The 22060-nt window shown below is 45.2% G+C and overlaps 1 protein-coding gene across 1 annotated transcript in view; it reads left to right on the forward strand.

The window, feature by feature from the left end:
* Nucleotides 1-22060, forward strand: part of ATP4B (ATPase H+/K+ transporting subunit beta) — a 35523-nt gene that overhangs the window by 5073 nt on the left and 8390 nt on the right. The window contains exons 3-5 of the mRNA XM_029604629.1: nt 13235-13348; nt 20814-21025; nt 21973-22032. Of these exons, the coding sequence (XP_029460489.1) occupies nt 13235-13348; nt 20814-21025; nt 21973-22032 (386 nt within the window). The remainder of the gene's footprint in view (nt 1-13234; nt 13349-20813; nt 21026-21972; nt 22033-22060) is intronic.

Raw genomic sequence — 22060 nt, forward strand, 5'->3', positions numbered from 1 at the left:
TCTCCCATACATCTTGCATAATAGGCCATAGTGATGGTGGTGGTATTGGACTGCTGGCTCTCCTCTGCCTGTAGGTTTCAACCCCTTCTTATCCTTCAGTCCCACTATTTTTTCCTTTGAGGCCCACTCCATCTTCTTCTCCAGATGGATCTCATTTATTGATCCCCTGATAAATCCACTTTCTTCTTCCTTACTGACTTTGATTCCTGGCTTTCCTTCTTCCTTGAACTATCTTCTCCTTCCCTTATTCTTGGGGTCTTTAAATTTCCATGTTGATGACACCCTGACTCTTATTCCTCAAAACTTTTCTGTAACCTCCTCATTTGATCTACAGTTCTGCTCTACCATCTCTACTCACAAGCATGGCCACTGCCTTGACCTAGTCCTTTCCTCCAGCTGCTGTCTCTCAGACTTTTCCATTTCAGTTCTTCTCCCCTCAGACGATTATCTGATAATTTTCACACTAAATCACCCCTCCACAGCCTCGTCCAGTAACCACCAACACCTTCAGTAATCTCCAGGCTGTCAACCCTTGTATCTTCTCCATTAGTCTCTTCTCTTCTTTCCTCCACTGATTGTCAGTCAATTGATGGGGCAGTTTCTTTAGACATACTTGCCCCTCCCCTTATCCATCCTGTAAGGTGCACTAAACCCTATCCTTGGCTGACTCCTAGAATTTTCTTCCTGTTCCCACGCCACAGGGTGTGTCTCTGGCTAAAATCCATGTCGACTTCAAACATTTCAACTTCATGTTCATTTCCTTCCAGTCTGTTATTGCACAAAACTACATCAACCTGAAAAAAAACTCAGTGCTTACAACCCTCACCATTTGCTACTCTTAATTCTCTCCTCAAACTTCCCTTGCTTCCCATCCACCCACCCACCCCCTCCCACCTTCACTTTCTGCCCAGACTATGGCTGACTACTTTCATGACAAGATTTACAAAATTAGTCTTGCATTCTCAACCAGATCAATTTTACCGCCTCTCCCCCATTTTTCCCCTTTACCCTTGCCCTGGCCCCCTTCACCTTCACCTCCTTTCTGAAAACACAGTAGAGGAAACTGCCCATCTTTTCTCCTGCAAACTCACTTCTTCCTCTGACCCCATTTCCCACCCAGCTCCCTCTGCAGTCATCCCTTCTATCTGCCATGTCCTCAATCTATCACTTTTCACTGCTGCTGTTCCTATTGCCTTCAAACATTCTGTGACCAAGCCACTCCTCACTGGATCATACCTGTCCTGCTATTGTCCCATCTCCCCTCCTACCTTTTGCTTCCAAACTATCCAAATGTGCTGTTCACCGCTGCTGTCTTGATTTTTTGTCAATTATTGTTGAATCCGGATTACTTTTATACTACCCTTATATTTACTGCTTTGGACTATTGCAATCTACTTTATACGGGGTTTCCTTCAAATTGTCCAAAATTCAGTTGCTCACATATTGACAGGATCCAGAGTGAGGGGACACATTAAACCAGTGGTTCCCAACCCTGTCCTGGGGACCCCCCCCAGCCAGTCGAGTTTTCAGGATATCCACAATGAATATGCACGAGAGAAAATGTGCATATTATGGAATGTGTGCACATTTTCTCTCATGCTATAGTTACACAATGTTAGGTTCCATATTAGGTGCTACAACCCAAGAAAGAGATCTAGGCGTCATAGTGGATAACACATTGAAATAGTCAGCTCAGTGTGCTGCGGCAGTCAAAAAAGCAAACAATGTTGGGAATTATTAGAAAGGGAATGGTGAATAAAATGGAAAATGTCATAATGCCTCTGTATCGCTCCATGGTGAGACTGCACCTTGAATACTGTGTACAATTCTGGTCACCACATCTCAAAAAAGATATAATTGCGATGGAGAAGGTACAGAGAAGGGCTACCAAAATGATAAGGGGAATGGAACAGCTCACCTATGAGGAAAGACTAAAGAAGTTAGGACTTTTCAGCTTAGAGCAGAGACGGCTGAGGGGGGATATGATAGAGGTGTTTAAAATCATGAGAGGCCTAGAATGGGTAGATGTGAATTGGTTATTTACTCTTTCAAATAATAGAAAGACTAGGGGGCATGAAGTTAGCATGTGGCACATTTAAAACTAATCGTAGAAAGTTTTTTTTTACTCAACGCACAATTAAACTGGAATTTGTTGCCAGAGGATGTGGTTAGTGCAGTTAGTATAGCTGTGTTTAAAAAAAGGATTGGATAAGTTCTTGGAGGAGAAGTCCATTACCTGCTATTAATTGTTGACTTAGAAAATAACCACCGCTATTATTAGCAATGGTAACATGGAATAGACTGTTTTTGGGTACTTGTCAGGTTCTTATGGCCTGGATTGGCCACTGTTGGAAACAGGATGCTGGGCTTGATGGACCCTTGGTCTGACCCAGTATGGCATGTTCTTATGTTCTTCTTACCAAAGCTCAGCTATCTTTTTCAGACTCTCCCAATTGACATACCTGTTAAAACACTGAAAGAGTGGCAGGATAAAATAATGAGCTTCATATGGAATGGAAAGAGACCTAGTGTATCCAGGAGAGTACTGTTTTTACCTAAATCTTGGGGGGGGGGGAGGGAAATCCCTACTATCAACTGGTACTATATGGCTGCTCAGCTTAAAGTAATAGTAGATTGGCACAGATAACAGCCAACTAAACCTTGGGCAGCCCTCTTGGAGGATATTCTAGGTTCTCCTCCCATATCATATATTATATGGAGAAAACCGAGCGAACTTCCACCATCGCTAGAGATACTATTTCAGGCATGGAATAAGTGGAGAACAGCTCTAATGAGTTCCAGAGTATATCATTATAGCACTCCTTTAAACTGCAATATACATTTTACCCCTGGCAACATGAATTCCACATTTAGAACATGGGGTAAACTCGGAATCTGCAGATGGGAACACTTGTGGGGCCAGCAGGGTCTGCTGACTTTTGGGGAATTGCAGGCAACTTTCAATATATCTGACAAAGATCTGTTTATCTATATGCAAATTAGACGTTTTGCACAAAGTATAAATATAGGGACCTCCTTGAGACAAGGGGTGTAATATTTCAAATCAATGTGTAGAAACACAAATAAGTCCCTCAGAACTCTATCCAAAATATATATACCATTCTCAACAAGGACCTGGACAATAAGCCAGCCTTTGTCAAGACGTGGGAACTTGATTTAAGGATAGAACTGACACAGGAACAGCTAACACTTATATGCCAGGCAGTGGGTCAAGGGCTAATATCAGCGTCATTAATTGAAAATGGATATAAATCACTTTCACTGGTATCTAACAACGGCCTGACTATACAGGATGGGATTAATTGGCTCCAAGGCTTGCTGGAAAGGGTGTGGAGCAGAAGGAACCTACCTACACATCTGGTGGAATTGTCCCTCAATGCTAATCTTTTGGAATGAGATTAATCGTTGGGTAGGGAGCATATTTAAGTGTTCGTTCATCCTATTACCCCAACATGCTTTGCTGAATTTCCCCATTTTACATGGCAACAAATATGAAGAGAAACTAGCAAAAATCATTTGGATTGCGTCGAGGATTGAAAATGCCAGGTTATGGCGGGATTCCAAGGTACCACAATTAAGTTCAGTCATAATGTGGGTGGAACAAATGGATACATTGAGTAAAATTACAACTATCAAAGAAGGGAGGACGTCTCACTTTGACAAATTATGGTCCAAATATAGCAGATGGAAGATGAGGAAGGAAAGACTCACTCCACCTTAATGTATACACGCATTACTTGCAGGCTCAATAGGGGTAAATAACAGAGCAAACACCTCTGATTTATACAATTTACTTTATTTCGTTGTATTCTTATCTCTGGTATAAAAACGGAACAATGGCATGGGAGAGTGGGGGGGGGGGGGGGTGACAAGGGATGAGGGTTAAGCCAACTTGGAAGGAAATAATACATACTCAGCAGGATAGTCTCGTATCAAGAATAAATATTTGATACAGCCTAAATTTTCTTCTATCCTATGTCATACAATTTTAGTTTTACACCTCTGACAATAATGCTAGGAGCTGATAAACATATATGACAACTCATGTGCAAGGATTGCCATTCCTCCATTGTTTCTTATTGTTTATGATAAGTTGTATAAATGGAAAATTCAATAAAGCTTTAATTGGAAAAAAAAAGAAAATGTTACTCTTTAGAAATGCCTTTGATTTAGTAGACTAGATGTACATTTCCAATACCTTTTACTAAACTAGACTTCTCCTTGGCTTCTGTTATTTCATACAGTCGACACTAATAGATTTCTTGTTGCGATTCAGTGCTCTGACTTTTTATTGTTGCATTGATAACTTTGCTCTTTCTTCAAGAAATTTCTACCTTATATTATGTTCTGTTCAAGCTTTTATGTATGTGTTGCTTATACCCTGCCTGAACCTTTGGAGGTCACAGGTTATAAATCTTTTAAAATAAAATAAATCTCAAGCCATTCTCAATCCACTCTAGTCTGGTTTCACCTTTACATTTCACAGAATCAGCCTTTGCCAAAGTCTCCAGTGACCTGTTTATATCTAAAATCAAAGGTCTTTACTCAATTCTTATTCTCTTAGACCTATCTGCTGCTTTTGATCACCATCTACCCCTTGATACTCTATCTTCTCCTGTATGTCGGGATTCCATCCTGTCTTGGTTCTCTTTATACCTCCCCAATCACACTTAGTCTGTCCTCTGGCGATCCTCCTCTACTACTATCCCACTATGAATTAATGTGCCCTCTTCTCTTCCCTCTGTATATTAATTCCCTTGATGTTCTGATCTCTTCATGGCTTTCAATACCATCTTTATGTTGACGATTCCCAGAATTAATGTTCTACACAAGAAATTTCACAGGAATCCAGTCCCAAATCTTATCCTGCTTTTCTGAGATTGCTGCCTGGATGTCCCACCACCACCTTAAATTCTACATGACCAAAACAGAGCTCCTTAGCTTTCCTCCCAAAGCTACTTCCCCTCTTCTTCCATTTCTGTGAGCATTGTAATCCTCTAAGTCCCCTCAGCCCATACCCTTAGGATCATTCAATTCCTCTCCTTTCTCCATACATATTCAATACTGCGAAAATGCGTTCTTTTTCCATATCACCAACAAAATCCATTCCTTCCTTTTTGAACACACACTCTCTCATCACTTCCCACAAGACTGTTGCATCTACAGTCTATCCAAAATTCAATTGTGTGACTTGTCTTTTGCTAAAGACACTACTACAAGTACATATTACCCCTCTTCTGAAGTCACTACATTGTCTCCCTATCCATCTCTGCATACAGTTCAAGCTCAACTACAAGAGCTTTCACTCTGCAGCTCCTGACTGCCTCTTATCTCTCTTTACACCCCTCCTTGTGCACTCCCTCATCAGGCAAATCACTCATCTCAATGTCCTTCTTCTTTACTGCCAATTCTCAACTCCTTGCTTTCTACCTGGCTTTCCATATGCTTGGAATAGACTTCCTGAGTTGGTGTGTCATGCTTTCTCTCTTGCCTTATTTAAATTCAGTCTAAAAATCCATCTTTTTCAGGCTGCTTTTAAATCTTAACCCTTGATTATCCCCTTTACAGTCTTAATTTTTAATCATTTTCTTAAATAAAAAAAATTTCCAAAGTCTCTTTTGCCCTTTATGTTGATCTTGATTATATTGTAAGCTCTAATGAGAAGGCTCTGTCTCATATATGTTTTTCTACAGAGCTGCATACATCAAAGTAGTGCTAATTAAGTGACAAGCAGTAGTAATTACATTATTCTTGAGTCTACACCCATGAAGCCTCATATCATGACCTCCTGTTTTAGAACATTCTATCCATCTCAATAGAATGTGTGCTATTTATAGTTTTGAGATATTTTAACATCTATTATATGCCTCTTCTCCTCTTGGGCATATGTAGACTGGCTATCAATCCTCTACAGAACCAAATTCAAAAGTTTTACATTGACTTTCAAGGCTCTAAGAGGAGACAGCAAAACTGTCCTTATACTCACTCTTGAGACTAAGATCCTCACTCAGGGACTTCCATAATTCTGGCAACAAAAGAAATCAAAAGAACAGATACCACAACAATAAGAAGATAAGAACATAAGAAAATGCCATACTGGGTCAGACCAAGGGTCCATCAAGCCCAGCATCCTGTTTCCATCCAACAGTGGCCAATCCAGGCCATAAGAACCTGGCAAGTACCCAAATACTTCTTTGAAGCATCTTTCCTATGGAACTCTCTTCCAGAACTCTGTCAAATACATGGCTACTCCAGCTTTAGGAAGCTAGTAAAAGCCTCGCTCTTCTGCCAGGCCTCTGATGCCAAACCCTCTCCCTATAAATAAAGCATTAAACTAGATTGACTGCAATAAACTGTCTGGTACTTATTTCTGAGTGCTACTACTACCTATTATTTTGCAGAAATGTTTGTGTATTTATTTGAAGTTTATGCATTTTTGTTGACTTTAAGTTAGTCGTCAATTTATCCTGTTTGCAGCTTTTGTCTATTGTTTAGGCATTATCATTATCATCTATTAAAGTTTAGACATTTTAATTGTAGGCATTATTTTTCATTACTGCTGATTTATATACTGTGTACCTTATTCTATTGTTAGGCTGCTGACCTCCGAATGAATGCTGCTGTTCTAATAGGTTGTGTCCCACCTTGAGTAATTTACTAATGCATAAAGGCAGGCAATAAATCAAAATAAATAAATAAATATTTAGGTCTTTTGACACAGATGCTGCACCATTTTGATAGACAGACTGGAGGCAGTCCAGCAAAGCCCTATCTACTTTCAGGGGTATGTCATCCAGAATTGGAGACAATACTCCAAAAGAGGTCATACCAATCACCTGTACAGACATTATCACATCCTGGTTATTTTTTTTTTTATTATTATTTTTTTTTTTTTACTATACCGGCTTTCATGACATGGATCACATCAAACCGGTTTACATTTAACAAAGTGTGCAAGATAAGAGATAACTCAAACAATTGTAACAAGAGCATTGTAAGGAGAGTGACAGTTACAATAAAACAGGGAAATAAATAACTGGGAGTTGGAGGTGAGAAGAGGGGTATTTAACTTACAGCAACTTATTTACAAGGTTACAAGATTGAGTCCGATTAAATGTGATTTGTATAGTAAATGATAGTGTTAACAATGTGAAAGTGATGGCAGCGAATGATAAAGTTTGTTATTTAAAACCATTTTTAATAGTGTGGTTGAGATGTCGGGTGTAGGTCTCAGTCGGGGCTTGGATAGTGTGGTTGCGGTGTCTGGTGTAGGTCTCAGTCAGGGATTGGAAAGGCTTTTTTAAAAAGCCAAGTTTTCAGCCTTTTTCTAAATGTTGGAAGGCAGGGTTCTTGTCTCAGGTCCGCTGGGATGGAGTTCCATAATGGTGGACCTGCGGTTGAGAATGCTCTGGCACTGAGAGACTTATGATGAATGGTTTTTGCGTGAGGCACCTGGAGAGATTCTTTGTAGGATTCTCTGATGGGTCTGATGGATGTGTGTTTTTTGAAGGGAATTTGTAAGTTGATCCGGGCTTGTTGGTGAATGACTTTGTAGATGGTGGTGATGGATTTGTATATGATTCTGTAAGGATCGGTAACCAGTGAAGGTCCTTGAGGATTGGGGTGATGTGGTCCATTCTCCTAGAGTTCGTCAGGATTCTGGTTATGCTTCTCCTGTACCCTAGAATTGTATTGGCTCTAGCCATCACCTTGTCCCACCCTTTCGCTACCTTGATGTAACCCCCCACCCCACCCCCCTCACAGGGTGCACAGAATAAAGGGATATCATACAGTTCCCAAGGCTGCTCACTACTGTCCTGGACCACTCTTTCAATCAAACATGTCTCACACAAGCCTCTGGGAATAGCGGGGTTCAACCTCTGGGATCCTGCTGTTGTAGTGGACAACATTCTCTGGTATTAAACTCACACCTCACTCATTTGTACTGGTCCGTATATAGTCACATAGCTGGTCTTCTCAAAGGACAAAAGCACCAGTATGGGGAGCTCAGAGGAGAGGAGAGAAGGGCTCCCAGCCTACCTGTATCATCTGGAGTGACTGTAATCTCTGCTAACAACCTCGGGAGATCAGCTGGAGAGTTTGAGAGAGAGGAGGACCCCGGGTGATGTCACTGGTAAGCGACTGCTGCTATAAAATCGAGCGGCAGACGCTGTAGTGCTGGAGAGCTCAGAGGAGAGGAGAGAAGGGCTCCCAGCCTACCTGTATTATCTGGAGTGACTAATCTCTGCTAACAACCTCGGGAGATCAGCTGGAGAGTGCCGAGATAGGGGAGAACCCTGGGTGACATCATCGGTAAGCGACTGCCACTATAAAATCAGCAGATAAATAATATTGGTGCACTACCTCTGTCACAACATATAAAATCATCGGCAGATGGCACACTGTCAGCGCCAGCGCGCCACCTAAGCTGCGCTCCGAAGGGGCGCGCGGCTTTGTCTGGCTTAGTCCGGCAAAGACCGGTAGACTCGGATATTGGTGAATTCTTGGTTTCATGGGGAGAAAGAAGAAAGTGAAAAGTATTCCAATATTCCCTATAACACCAAGAGGCCCCATGGATGATCACGTCTTACGGCGGATCAAGACGCCACTAGAGGACAGTTTGGGGGCTCAGTTTTCAGCCTCCTTAAGTCCTGGTGAAGGACCATCACTTCCCTCCACAACTGTGGCATCACCCCCAGATGGATTTGAACACCCTGAAGCAGGCAGTCCACCTTCTGGAAGAGACTGTGTAGATTCAGGTGGTATAGTAGTACACTAAACAATTATCTATTCTTGATAAGTTGGATGTTAAGAGGGTTTTAAAGAGGCCAAAGCAGTGGCCTATTAACCCCCTGATAATGTAACATTAATAGATATCTGGAAGATGATGTCAAAAGTAGATGAAAATGTCTGGATGATGTCAAAAGTAGATGAAAATGTCTCACAAATGAATGTATCTTTATCAGCCATTGTGAATGCAAATAGAGTGCAGTTAGATGAACAGGTAAAGAAAGTATCTAGTTTGGAACAGGAAATGGGAAAATTAACATCTAAGGTAAAATTACTCCAGAATACAGAGATTATCCATATTAAGGATAGTTTCTCTTAGAATTAGAAAATTAGAATTAGAAAATTTAGAAAACATGATGAGATATAAGAATCTTCGATTAGTTAATTTCCTGCAAACTAGACTTTTATCACCTATCGAAATGTTTAGAAAATATCTTAGGGAAATAATGCAGTATAAGGATAAAGAAATACCAGCAATTTCTTTTATTTCCCTAAGAGAATAATTAAGAAAGATGGTGATCAGGAGGTGGAAATGTTAGAGACTTCAACATTTTTGGAGGAATCCATTGACATTATCCATAAGAGATCTACATTCTTTGTTTCATTACATTTAGAGTCTGACAAAGATAAATTGTTTAGAAATTTCTTTAGAAATAAAGATTTATGTTTTTGTGGTCAGAGAATACAAATGTTCTCGGATGTGTCCTGTGCTACTCAAGCAAAAAGGAGGCATTTCCTTTCCTTGAAGATTAAATTGCTAGCAATAGGCACTAGTTTTTTCCTAAAGTATCCTTGTTTACGTTAGGTAACCTATCAAAGTAATAAATATAGTTTCTCTGACCCTCTACATTTGGAGACTTTTTTGCAAGATAAAAATATTGAAGGAGTTAGTAATGACGATCAAAAAGAAAAATAATTTTCTCCTTAAATCATTCTGTTTATTTGAGAATATATATATTACGTGTTGGTTGCTCCCCCATAATTATGGTTTATGTATTACAGATATTAGATATTATGGTAAACTTGATATTTGGAATGTAATTGATAGCTGTACTACTTCTACATTTTTTATTTAAAAATTTAAATGAAAATTGAATAAAGATAAAATTACAAAAAAAAGCAACAGTAAATAAAGCGGAGAGTCCAGTTGCGGTGTTCAACTGAAAAATGTTTAAAACCTTTTTTTAAATAAACTCAAAAAGAATGAGCCAGTATAAGATGGCATGGTTTTGTAAACCATTGTGATCTTATTCTGGAATGACGGTATAATAAAACGCCTAAATAAATAAATAAGATGGCAAAAGTCATGAATAGTAAAATGAAAATCATAACAAACGCTGTGGTTTCTTGGTCCATAGCGCAACCTCTGTTCCTTCTCCATGTTCTAACCGGACGTGTCCTCTTCCAAAATCCCTTTCCGCTGCTGGGCAGAGTTGTTATCAACAAAGAGCACCCAAACAAGGGTAAAATGGAAAAAAAATACCTTTGTTCAAAAATAGATATCTCCAAAACTTCCTCACAAAACTTATGCCCTCAGATCCTCACCTTTTGCTGTTAACTGGGTGTAAAGGTAAAACCCAGCCCTTTCAGGAACAGGGATTTGCCTGTCTGCCAGGAGCTGGACCACAGGATACCAAAAGCAATAAATTCTTCCAGACCAAAGATCTTCCCCAAGACCTCAAATGCAAAAGCCTATGAAATAGGAGGAGATAACTTAGCAGCTGAGACAAGGCCAGGCTACACTGAGATCATCAGATACGGTCACAGTAAGTGTCTCACCTTCATTTAGTGGTAAACCCTACTAGCTCCTTTATGGGTACATGAATTGGGCTACGGAATAAGCTGCAGCCATTGCTCCTCAAGTGAAAATAAATCTCTGAGAGCTCTAGGCTACTATTAGTAAAATGGATAGACTGGATAGGTTAAATAGAGTAAAATACAGCACAGCTGAAATGAAAGTTTACACCTTGTAGGATCTTAACTTCAGTCTATTCCTCCTCCTCTCCATGTCTCCTATGCCAATATGTTATCAAAGCGGAGGGTTCAAAACAATTTATAATAACCTGAACAGAGTTTAATATCTGCTCAGATAAGATTGTCCTTGTACAGGGCCATCACAGAAAAGCAGTAGCACCTCAGTGGATTACAAAATATGAATATTGTTTCATACCCCAAAATGACAGTGTTTCGATTCTAGCAAAAACAATCATCAGGATTTTATGGGACCAACTACTAGCCAATTACACAGGTAATTGAAAAAAACTCTCAACTCCCTTAACATTGGAGAGCTTCAACATTTACGTCCATGAGAATCCAGACAGAAAATAGTACAAGGTAAGTGTTTTCAAAACCAGAAATCAATTTCATAATAGCAATAGTTTTATACTGATGAAACCCAGCTCATATGGAGAGACATCGGATGAATCTGTTTTTTTGTCAAAATCATTTTTATTAGGGAACATGCGCCGACAGTTTCAACAGCCTCAATAGAGGCAAGTCAGGCCAACCAATAACAAAAGTAGAAAAGCAACAGAACGCAATAGACGCTGGCATACAAGTAACCATACAAATGTGACAGCCCCGCATTTCTCCCTTCTTTTCCAATGGTTATCTACCCCCCACTCACGCCTCCTAACACCCAGCACAAACACTCACACCCTTTCACTCAACCATCCTTCCTGTAACTCCCTACCCCCCCCCCCCCCCCCCCCCCCCCCCCCCCCAGGAGATGGTGTTAGAACCAGCAATAGCGGAATTAATTGGCTACAATAGCAACAAATCATTAGCACTGGGAGAACCACATTTATGTCCATACATTTTGGTATCCATTATTTAAAAGTTGGGTTTGTATATCCAGAGGTAGTAAGTCAAAACAAGTAGTCCAGTGAGCCACAGAAGTAGCATCCAGAGTGCGGCCCGTTGAAAGGAGATTGAGGCGTGTCAGCTGCATAGTTATCGCAAGTTTAGAATACCAGGCTCTCAAAGTTGGTTGCGTCGTGGGATCAATCCAAACAGCTAATATCAACTGGCAGGCCAACAAGATAGCAGTACGTCCAAAACGTCCAGCAGTAGCAGTATGAGGGGTAATATTACTGTGCAACCCCGACAGCAAGAGCTTCCCTGATCTCAAGATATGGGAAGTAGTGCAACGAACCACATGGGTCAATACGCCATCCCAGAATGACCGAAGGGTCGCGCACTGAAATAAGCGGTGTGCCAAGGTGCCAGGTACAGTACCACATTTTACACATTGGGGTGAGGGTAACCTGCCCATTTGGTAACGGCGAACGTCATCACAGACAACGTGATGCAGGATCCGAAATTGCAGGTCCCGCAGGGCATGGTCTGGCACTGTGGCATTTATGGTTTTAAAACATAGCAAAATGTCTTCAGCAGAACAAGGTCGCCCCCAGGCTTCCGACCAATACTCCGCCAGGGCCCGCAGATGGGAAGGTTTGCTGTTTTTTTGGCTCAATACACGCCATCCCCTGATAGAATTATGTAGAAGAGCAGTATCAAAAAATTGATGGGCAAAATTAGACTCCCTACGGAATTCTTCCTCTGTCCATTTGAACGTCTGGATGTAATGGCGAGCTTGAAGATAAGCAAAGAAGTGTTTGGAGGGTAGCGTGTAGGTGTGCGCCAAAGTGGCAAAATCCTGCACCACTGGAGTATCCGGACAGTAGAAATGAAAAATGAATGGCAGTCCTTTTTGAAGCCAACTTTGAAAAATTGCCCAGCAGTCCAATCCAGGCGTGAATTTTTTATTACCCAAAAGTGGCATTAACAGAGAGGTGAGGCCGGATAAACCCACCTGCTGATGAAGCCAACGCCAGGCTTGTCTACAAGGCTGCAATAATTCCTTGGGGACAGTCAATGCGCTGTAAGTGGCTGTATCTGCCTATATGTATTTGAATTGATTTTATGGTCTTAACTGTTATTAGATATGAGATGTTTTATGATTTTTTTTGTTTGTTTTAGAGAATTTTAAGTTTCTTTTATGATTGTAAGGTCTATTTTACTAAGATTTGTTTTAAATTACCTGTGTAATAATGTAGGTACTTTAGGTTCATTTATTTGTATAACAGAGTAAGTATATTGTTTATTGTTTTTTATTCACTGTTATGAACCGTTAGGACGGTCCTCTAGTGACGGTATATAAAACTAAATAAACAAACAATAAAGCCCTCAAAGAACAAATTAGTCTGCAATTAACATTATCAGTTAGTCGGAGCCAGTTAGTACGATGATCTCCTATTCATGACACACCAGAGCGATGACGGAATTGTAGAACAGCACAAATACAGCCAAAATATTTAGGATTCCTAGAAACACCACTTAAAGGTTTGCACAGTCACCATCTAGTCCAGTCCAGAAAAGAGGCACTTTATTAACAATACTTTAACTTTTGCTCTTCTTTTAGGAGTGACATTACGACCAGATAAGTACGGGGAAGAGGGGCTTGAAATTTGTTTCAACATTTCGGACCAAACATCCTGGGCGCCCTATGTAAGCAGTCTTCAGAATTTTCTATCAGGTACGGTGCATGGTTACTCACTTCCACTAAACACAGAATTTTAGAAAAAAAAATAGGGGACATGAGGATTTGTTTATCCTGAGAGATTGTACAAACTAATTTTCTCAAAAAAAAGGAAAAAAATAATAATTCAGGGAATGTTCATTTACACTGATCAAATGTATCCATGAACCTCACTGGGATCTTGAGGTCATCCATTTTAGTCTGGGGCAAGGAAGCAAAAAGGTGAATCCTCTCAAGCTAAGGGAAAATTGAGTTTATTACTTTCACAGGGAAGGATTTGCCACTCGAAAAGTGGTGAAATTATGGAACATTGTCATGAAGGAGACAGTCATGGCTACAAGCCTGGCCAACCTTTAAAACAGAACGGGCCCTTTGGGAATAATGATGTTAAACTCCAGGGAGAAATACTGATGCCATAAATGGGGCTGGAAAGAGATTTCATTTGCACAGCTGCTACAGAGCCGACTACAGTACAGTGGTGCTTTCTATTTGTGTTACCTTCCACTGGATGAACATGCAACGGATAGCTGCTAGTCTGCTAGAAGATGACTTGACTCACTGGACCTTGGGCCATCTTTCAGTCTAAATCGTTACATGACTTAGGGCTGCATTTACTAATACCGCCGGGCTCTTTGAATCCCGCGGTAACGGGGGGGGGGGGGGGGGGGGGGCGCGAAACGGGGGGGCAGTCCTGCGATTGCCGACGGCGTGCCAAATAACTACGCCATAAAATGTTTGGATTACTTGCCTGGTAATCCCCTTTTCCTTAGTGTAAACAGATGGACTCAGAACAAATGGGATAGTATCCACGTGCTAGCAGTTGGAGACGGATCTGACGTCAGCACGGGGGTATATAGCCCCACAGGAAGCGCAGCGAGTCAGTAATCTTCCTTGCAAAAGCTGTTATGGATATGTGTACTGACGCTCAGTGAAAAGTGAAAAAGTAGAAACAGGATCCCCCTGACCGATTGACAGTGGCTGGAGACCGCCAGCATTCACAACCGGAAGGCGTGGACCCGGGTAGAGCGTACGCTCTCATGGAAAGAAAAGCCATGGCTTACCTGGAATCGGTGAACCCATGTACACAGGCAGAAGGGCGGGATGCTGAGTCCATCTGTCTACACTAAGGAAAAGGGGATTACCAGGCAAGTAATCCAAACATTTCCTGGCATGTAGCCAGATGGACTCAGAACAAATGGGATGTACCAAAGCTTTACTCCCAGCCAGGGCGGGAGGCTGCCCGAGGACCATGTAGTACCGCCCTCGCAAAAGCAGAGTCCTCCCTGGCCTGGACATCCAGGCGGTAGAACCTGGAGAAGGTATGGAGGGAGGACCATGTCGCTGCTTTACAGATCTCTGCAGGAGATAGCATCCTGGACTCCGCCCAGGACGCTGCGAGTGCTCTGGTGGAATAAGCCTTAACCTGAAGAGGCGGAGCCTTCCCAGCCTCCACGTAGGCAGCTCTGACAACTTCCTTAATCCAGCGGGCAATGGTGGGCCGAGAGGCCGCTTCACCTTGCTTCTTCCCGCTGTGGAGGACGAACAGGTGGTCCGTCTTTCGTAGTTCTCGTGTCACGTCCAGATACCTGGGCAGCAATCTGCCGATGTCGAGATGGCGTAATAAACGGCCTTCTTCAGATTTCTTCAAGCCTACCGTGGTAGGCAAGGATATAGTCTGGTTAAGATGAAACTGTGAAACCACTTTAGGGAGAAAGGAGGGAACCGTCCGAAGATGGATAGCCTCCGGAGTGATCCGTAGAAAGGGATCGCGGCAGGATAGTGCCTGTAGCTCAGAGATGCGGCGTGCGGAACACACCGCCAGCAGGAACACCAACTTCAGGGTGAGAGACCAAAGAGACAAGCCCCGAAGGGGTCGGAAGGTGGATCCCGCGAGGAAATCCAAAACAAGATTAAGATTCCATAAGGTGTTAATTTGACTACTGCAGGTCTTAACAAACTGCATAAACTGATAACGAATAGTCTGAATCCACTTAGCATTTGCTGCAGCGCACAGGCCACTTTAGTGGCGGACGAATATGCTTGACGCCCAGCAGGAAACGAGATACATCTGGGTGTTTGGCGATGGTCTTGCCATCCCTCCTGGGACCATAGCAAGACAGTGCCGCTACCTGAACCTTGATGGAGCTGAGGGAGAGACCCTTCTGAAGTCCATCCTGCAGAAAATCCAACACAATAGGTATGGTGGTGACATGTGGATTGGTGTCGTGAGAGGCGCACCAGGCTTCAAACACTCTCCAGATCCGTACGTAGGTAAGGGATGTGGAAAACTTGCGAGCTCGGAGGAGTGTATCAATCACGGGCCCCGAGTAACCTCGTTTCTTCAGTCTAGCCCTCTCAAGGGCCAGACCGTAAGAGAGAATTGAGCTGGATCCTCGTGTAGAATGGGACCTTGATGTAGAAGGTCCCGGAGAGGAGGCAGGGGAAGAGGCTCCCCTGCCAGGAGTCTTCTCATGTCCACGTACCAGGGTCTTCTTGGCCAGTCTGGTGCCACTAGAAGAACTAGGCCCCGGTGAGTCTGAATCTTGTGGATGAGAGCGCCCAGCAGAGGCCACGGAGGGAAGGCGTACAGGAGAGTCCCTGGAGGCCAAGGCTGGACCAGGGCATCGATTCCGCGTGAGAACGGGTCGCGCCTGCGGCTGAAGTATTTGGGTACTTGAGCATTGGACTTGTCCGCCAGTAAATCCATGGCCGGAATCCCCCAATGATCGACAATCATCTGGAAAGCGGTGTGGGACAGCTGCCACTCTCCCGGATCCAGGCTTTCTCTGCTGAGGAAGTCTGCAGTGGTATTGTCCTTCCCGGCGATGTGGACGGCGGAGATGTCTTGCAGATTCGCCTCTGCCCAAACCATCAGCGGGGCGATCTCCAGAGAGACTTGTCGGTTTCTGGTTCCGCCCTGCCGGTTGATGTAGGCCACCGTGGTGGCGTTGTCGGACATCACTCTGACAGCTCTGTGCCTTAGTCTGTGAGCGAGTCGAAGGCAGGCCAAGCGGACTGCCCGGGCCTCCAGGCGATTGATGTTCCACGTTGACTCTTCTCTGTTCCATCGCCCTTGCGCGGTGAGCTCCTCGCAATGTGCTCCCCAGCCGCTCAGGCTGGCATCCGTGGTGAGAAAGGTCCACGTGGGCGAGGACATCGCCGACCCCCTGCTCAGGTGGTTGGACTGCAACCACCACCTCAGCTGGATCCGAACTCTGGCCGGTAGAGGAAGGTGTGTGGAATAGTCCCGTCGATGGGGGCTCCAGCGAGAGAGCAGGGAATGCTGTAGAGGTCTCATATGGGCCCGCGCCCAAGGCACCACTTCCAGGGTGGATGCCATGAGACCCAGAACCTGCAGATAATCCCAGGCTATGGGCCGACCGACCCTCATCAGAGACTGGATACATTGCTGAAGCTTCAACTGTCTCTTGGTCGTAAGACTGACCGTGTCCGCCCGGGTGTCGAACTGCACTCCCAGATACTCTATTGACTGGGAAGGCAATAGGCAGCTCTTGCTGAGGTTGATTACCCAGCCCAAGCTTTCCAGAAGGGCGATCACTCTGTTGGTTGTCCGCAGGCTCTCCTCTCGCGATTTCGCCCTGATTAGCCAGTCGTCTAGGTAGGGATGGACCAGAATCCCTTCTCGCCGGAGGGCCGCCGCCACCACTACTACCACTTTGGTGAATGTCCGTGGGGACGTGGCCAACCCGAAGGGTAAAACCCGAAACTGGAAGTGGCGGCCCAGAACCTTGAAGCGCAGGTAGCGCTGATGATCTGGATGGATCGGAATATGCAGGTATGCCTCTGAGAGGTCTAAGGCCGTGAGGAATTCCCTGGGCTGGACTGCGGCTTTGACGGAGCGCAGCGTTTCCATACGAAACTTCGGTACCCGTAAGTAGCGATTGACCGACTTGAGGTCCAGCACAGGCCGAAAGGTACCCCCTTTCTTGGGTACCATGAAATAAATGGAATAGTGTCCAGAATTCACTTCCCAGGCAGGAACTGGGAGGATGGCGTTCAAGGACAGGAGCCTCGCCAGGGTCGCTTCTAACGCTCCTTGTGCCGGGGACATGAAGATTCCACAAACTTGTCCGGAGGAAGAAGGCGGAAATCCAGATAATATCCTTCCCGGATAACAGCGAGGACCCACTGGTCCGACGTAATCTCGACCCATCTGGGGTAGAAGAGGGTCAACCTGCCCCCTATGGCTTCGTCCCCCAGATGAATCGGCAAATTGTCATTGTGGTGCGCGACCGGGGCCCGAGCCCGGGCCCGCCCCCCGCTTGCGCTGCTTGGTCCGAAAGGACTGATTCCTGGCCGGAGGACGAGGCGCCTGATAGCGTCCCCTATACGGAACAAAGCGCTGGGAACTCCTGCCCCTGTAGGGCCGTGGAAAAGAGTGCTGTCCCCTTCTGGATCGGTCTTCCGGAAGTCTAGGCACAGGAGAGGCACCCCAGGTAGAGGCTAGCTTATCAAGGTCACTGCCAAACAGAAACGAGCCCTGAAAGGGCAACCTGGTAAGACGAGACTTTGAAGGCACATCAGCTGACCATGGCCGAATCCAGAGCTGCCTCCTGGCGGCTACGGAGGATGAAATCCCTTTAGCAGTAGTGCGAACCAAATCCGATGCGGCATCGGTGAGAAAGGAAAGAGCGGACTCCATGTCGGCCGCTGGAGCGTTGTTCCTGGCCTGAGACAAGCAGGCACGTGTCACTACCGTGCAACAGGCCGCAATCCGCAAAGAAAGAGCTGCCACCTCAAAAGTTTGTTTCAGAATGGCGTCCATTCATCTGTCATGGGGCTCCCTGAGGGCCGTCCCCCCTTCCACTGGAATAGTAGTGCGCTTGACCACAGCGCTAACTAAGGCGTCCACCTGAGGACATGCCAGCAGGTCCTGGAGAGCCGGAGCCAGCGGGTACATACCTTTCAAGGCCCGGCTCCCCTTGAAGGAAGCCGCCGGCGCCGCCCATTCCAATTCGATTAGTTGCTGAGCCGCCTGCAAGAAAGGAAAATGGCGGGCGGTAGGCCGAAGACCCTCCAGCAGAGGGTTCTGCGCCGAAGGAACCGAAGCACAGGGACCGGTGATATCTAACTCCGCCAGACACTGAGTCACGAGGTCCGAGAGGTCCTCTTTAGGGAAGAACCGCCTCATGGTTCTATATGGTTCAATCCCCGGGGGGAGGTCCCCCTCGTCCGGGAGGTCGGACTCGTCCGGCGAAACCTCCTGGTCAGAGTGATCCGGACTGTCCAGTGGCGGGAGGTCTCGCTCCCGATAAGGCTGGGAGGGCCCAGGCACAGGATCCCGAGGCGCAGTCACCGGAGCAGCGGCAGGAGGCGCCGCAGACGCAGCCACCGCAGGAATCGCAGAAACAATAGGAACCACAGGAGCAGCCGGACCAGTAGGGCCTGGACGGGAAGCCGTCTGCATTTGGACAAAGGCATGAATATCCTTAAAGAGATCCACCCAGGAAATGGAAGCAGCCTCCAATCGCCGGGGTACAAGGGGCCCCGGGATACCCGACTGGTCAAGACCGCCCCCCAAATCCAGGGTAGCCCCAGGGGAACTGTCAAGAAACTGTGGCTGAGACTGGTCCAGGCCCGAGGGTCCCCCTGCTGCCTCACATTGAACACATAGGGAATCAGGTTCAGCACTGCGCGTGGCTCTAAGGTGGCATACTGAGCAGAAACCAAGGGCTGAAATGCCGGAGACAAGCGGCTGCGCCGCCGAGGATGGGCCGCGTGCTGATCCATCCCAGAGACAAGAAGCGCGTACAAATATGCGGTAGCAATAGGCGCTCAATACCACAGGCGCACAAGCCGAAGAATATGCGGCAGCAATAAGTCCTGAATACAGCAGGCGCACAATAATAAGAATATGCGGCAGTAATAGGCGCTTAATACCACAGGCGCACAAGCCGAAGAATATGCGGCAGCAATAGGTCCTTAGTACAGTAGGCGCACAATGGTAAGAATACGCGGCAGAAATAGGCGCTTAAGAGAACAAGCGCACAACAGCAATAATATGCAGCATTAACATGTGCGGAATACACCAGGCGCACAGTGGCAATAATATGCGGCAGCAATAGGCGCTGAACACACCAAGCGCACAGTGGCAATAATATGCGGCAGCAAATAGGCGCTGAATACACCAAGCGCACAGCGGCAATAGTATGTGGCAGCAATAGGCGCTGAATACAGGAAACGCACAGTGGCAATAGTATGCGCACAAATACAGGAAACGCACAGTGGCAATAGTATGCGCACAAATACAGGAAGCGCACAGCGGCAATAGTATGCGCACAAATACAGGAAGCGCACAGTGGCAATAGTATGCGGCAGCAATAGGCGCTGAATACAGCAAGCGCACAGCGGCAGTAATATGCGCACAAATACAGCAAGCGCACAGTGGCAAAGAAGCAGTCAATTCAAACATTGAATGAGGAGCTTACACACAGTGGCAGCCAATACGCGTATCATAGACGCACAAGGAGGAAGAGAGCCGCGCTTATTACGGGCGCGGAATACCTGAACAGAGCCGCTCCTCCACTGCTTGCCACGCCGCCGATCCTCGAGACTTCGGAGACCTGTGCGCAGAGATGTACGCCGTACTCGCGCTCCGGCGCGTCCAAGCTGGAACCCAGGCGGTCTCCGGCTGCGGGGGGGAAAGGGCCGGTACCTCTCACCGCCGCGAATGGAGGAACTGCACCCGCTACCTCGTCCACGCTGGGACCGAGGGCCTCGAGGCCACACCCGAATCTCCCCCGGGGGCCGTGCCCCTGCCGCGGTTCGGCCGGACCAAGGACTTTCCCACCGGGGGGCCACGGTAGGCGCCCCGGGAAGCTCAACTCGGGGGCGAGCTGAAAACGTCCCCGAAGGAGCGCGGGGCTCAATACTTGGAAGCAGAGAAAGGAATCTAGAAAATAGGAAACAAAAAAGAGAAAAATTAAAGTAGTCTTGGAAAGCACGCTTGAACCAGCGTGCAGGCACTCCAAACTGCTTTGGAGACGGAAATTACTGACTCGCTGCGCTTCCTGTGGGGCTATATACCCCCGTGCTGACGTCAGATCCGTCTCCAACTGCTAGCACGCGGATACTATCCCATTTGTTCTGAGTCCATCTGGCTACACGCCAGGAAACGTGTAGTTATTCGGCGCAAAACTGGCAGCGAAAACGCAGCGTACCTTTCGCTGTCGGCGAAGTCTTCGCGGCGTCAGCCCCGACTCTCCTCTTCTTCCGGGGCTGACGCCACCCCGACTCCGCTCTGATCTTGGTACGGCGTGCGATCTGCTTGGAAAATGACCCCCTTAGTGTTATGAGAAGACATTGCTGTTCTTTGAAGTACTGTATTTCTATAATTTTTCCCAAAGACAAAGATGGGAAATGAAATGGTCTTTAATAAAAGGGAAATGAAATGAAATGGTTTTACTACTATTATTTATTTTTTTTTTTTTGTAAAATACAGTATACAATGCGAGTTTTCAAAATGCAACCAACAAGAACTGCGAGCATATGACAGGATATTACCCCAAGATGCAATTCTTGGGTCCTGACGACACTACGTATTCTTGCCAGTTCACAAGAGAAATGCTTGGCATTTGCTCTGGGCTACGTGACGGCCACACCAATTTTGGATATGACACTGGGAACCCTTGTCTTATTATAAAAATGAACAGGGTAAGTATTTTAACAAATATTTAACAAATATTAACAAAAATGAACAGGGTAAGTATTTTAACAAATACTCAAAAGCAACATTCTCTCTAAACTAGTAGGTGCCACCCAAAAAAATAAAGAAAGAAAAAGCTGTCACTACTTTAACTCTCTTTTGAAATTTCTTCTATGGATTAAATGATGAATGAACCCTAAAAGTGGAAACAATTATCTTTGGAGCAAACGAGATGATCATTTTTAAAACTTTCATCATAAAGCCGATGTGTTGGAAAGGAGGCTTGGCTTAACTTCTTCAGAAAATGCTGCAGCCCAATTTCACTGCTGTGGCTTGCAGCATGAAAAACTGGGAGAATGGGAATTTCTGGGCTTATGAACAATATTGCCAAACACCATTAGCACATCTTTTCATGAATACCAAAAAATCTGAAGCAAACCTTTCATTCAGTCACCTCCAGTTCGGATGGTTAAGAAGAGCTGTGCCTATAGACCTTGAGCTAATGAAAGCAGCCATAAATACATTTAGATATCAATAAGGAAAGAAGGTTTGCAGGGGAATGTGATTAGGGGAGTAAGGGCTAGGAGTGGGGAGTGAGGGCTAGGAGAGAAGCACGTTTTTCTTAAAAGCAGCTAGGAAGCTGACCTATTGAGTGTTGTGAAATTCACAGTACAGGATTACTCTGATCTCCCATCCTTCTTTATTAATTTCTGGACTTGACCAAATCTATTTAGACTTTTAGACTGTCCCACTTAGTTAAAAAGCGCATTCCCAAGCGTGCCTTAAACAGCTTCTCAGTTATTTTTGTCTAGTGGAAGCTTTAGTGGCATGGCTTCCACTAGACTACTAAGATTTCAAACTTGAGCTAATAATTTAACCCTTATGTATAAAGCAAATCCTTGACTCCAGGTGGTATTGCTTGTAGAAATTCACAAAGCTTAATTTCCCATTATAGATCATCAACTTCTGCCCTGGAAATGAAACAGATCCCCCATATGTGGACTGCACTGCTACGGTAAGTATGAGTCGCTGTTCTTTTTCAG

The sequence above is a fragment of the Rhinatrema bivittatum genome, chromosome 5 (genome assembly GCF_901001135.1).
Source record: "Rhinatrema bivittatum chromosome 5, aRhiBiv1.1, whole genome shotgun sequence".
NCBI lineage: Eukaryota > Metazoa > Chordata > Amphibia > Gymnophiona > Rhinatrematidae > Rhinatrema > Rhinatrema bivittatum.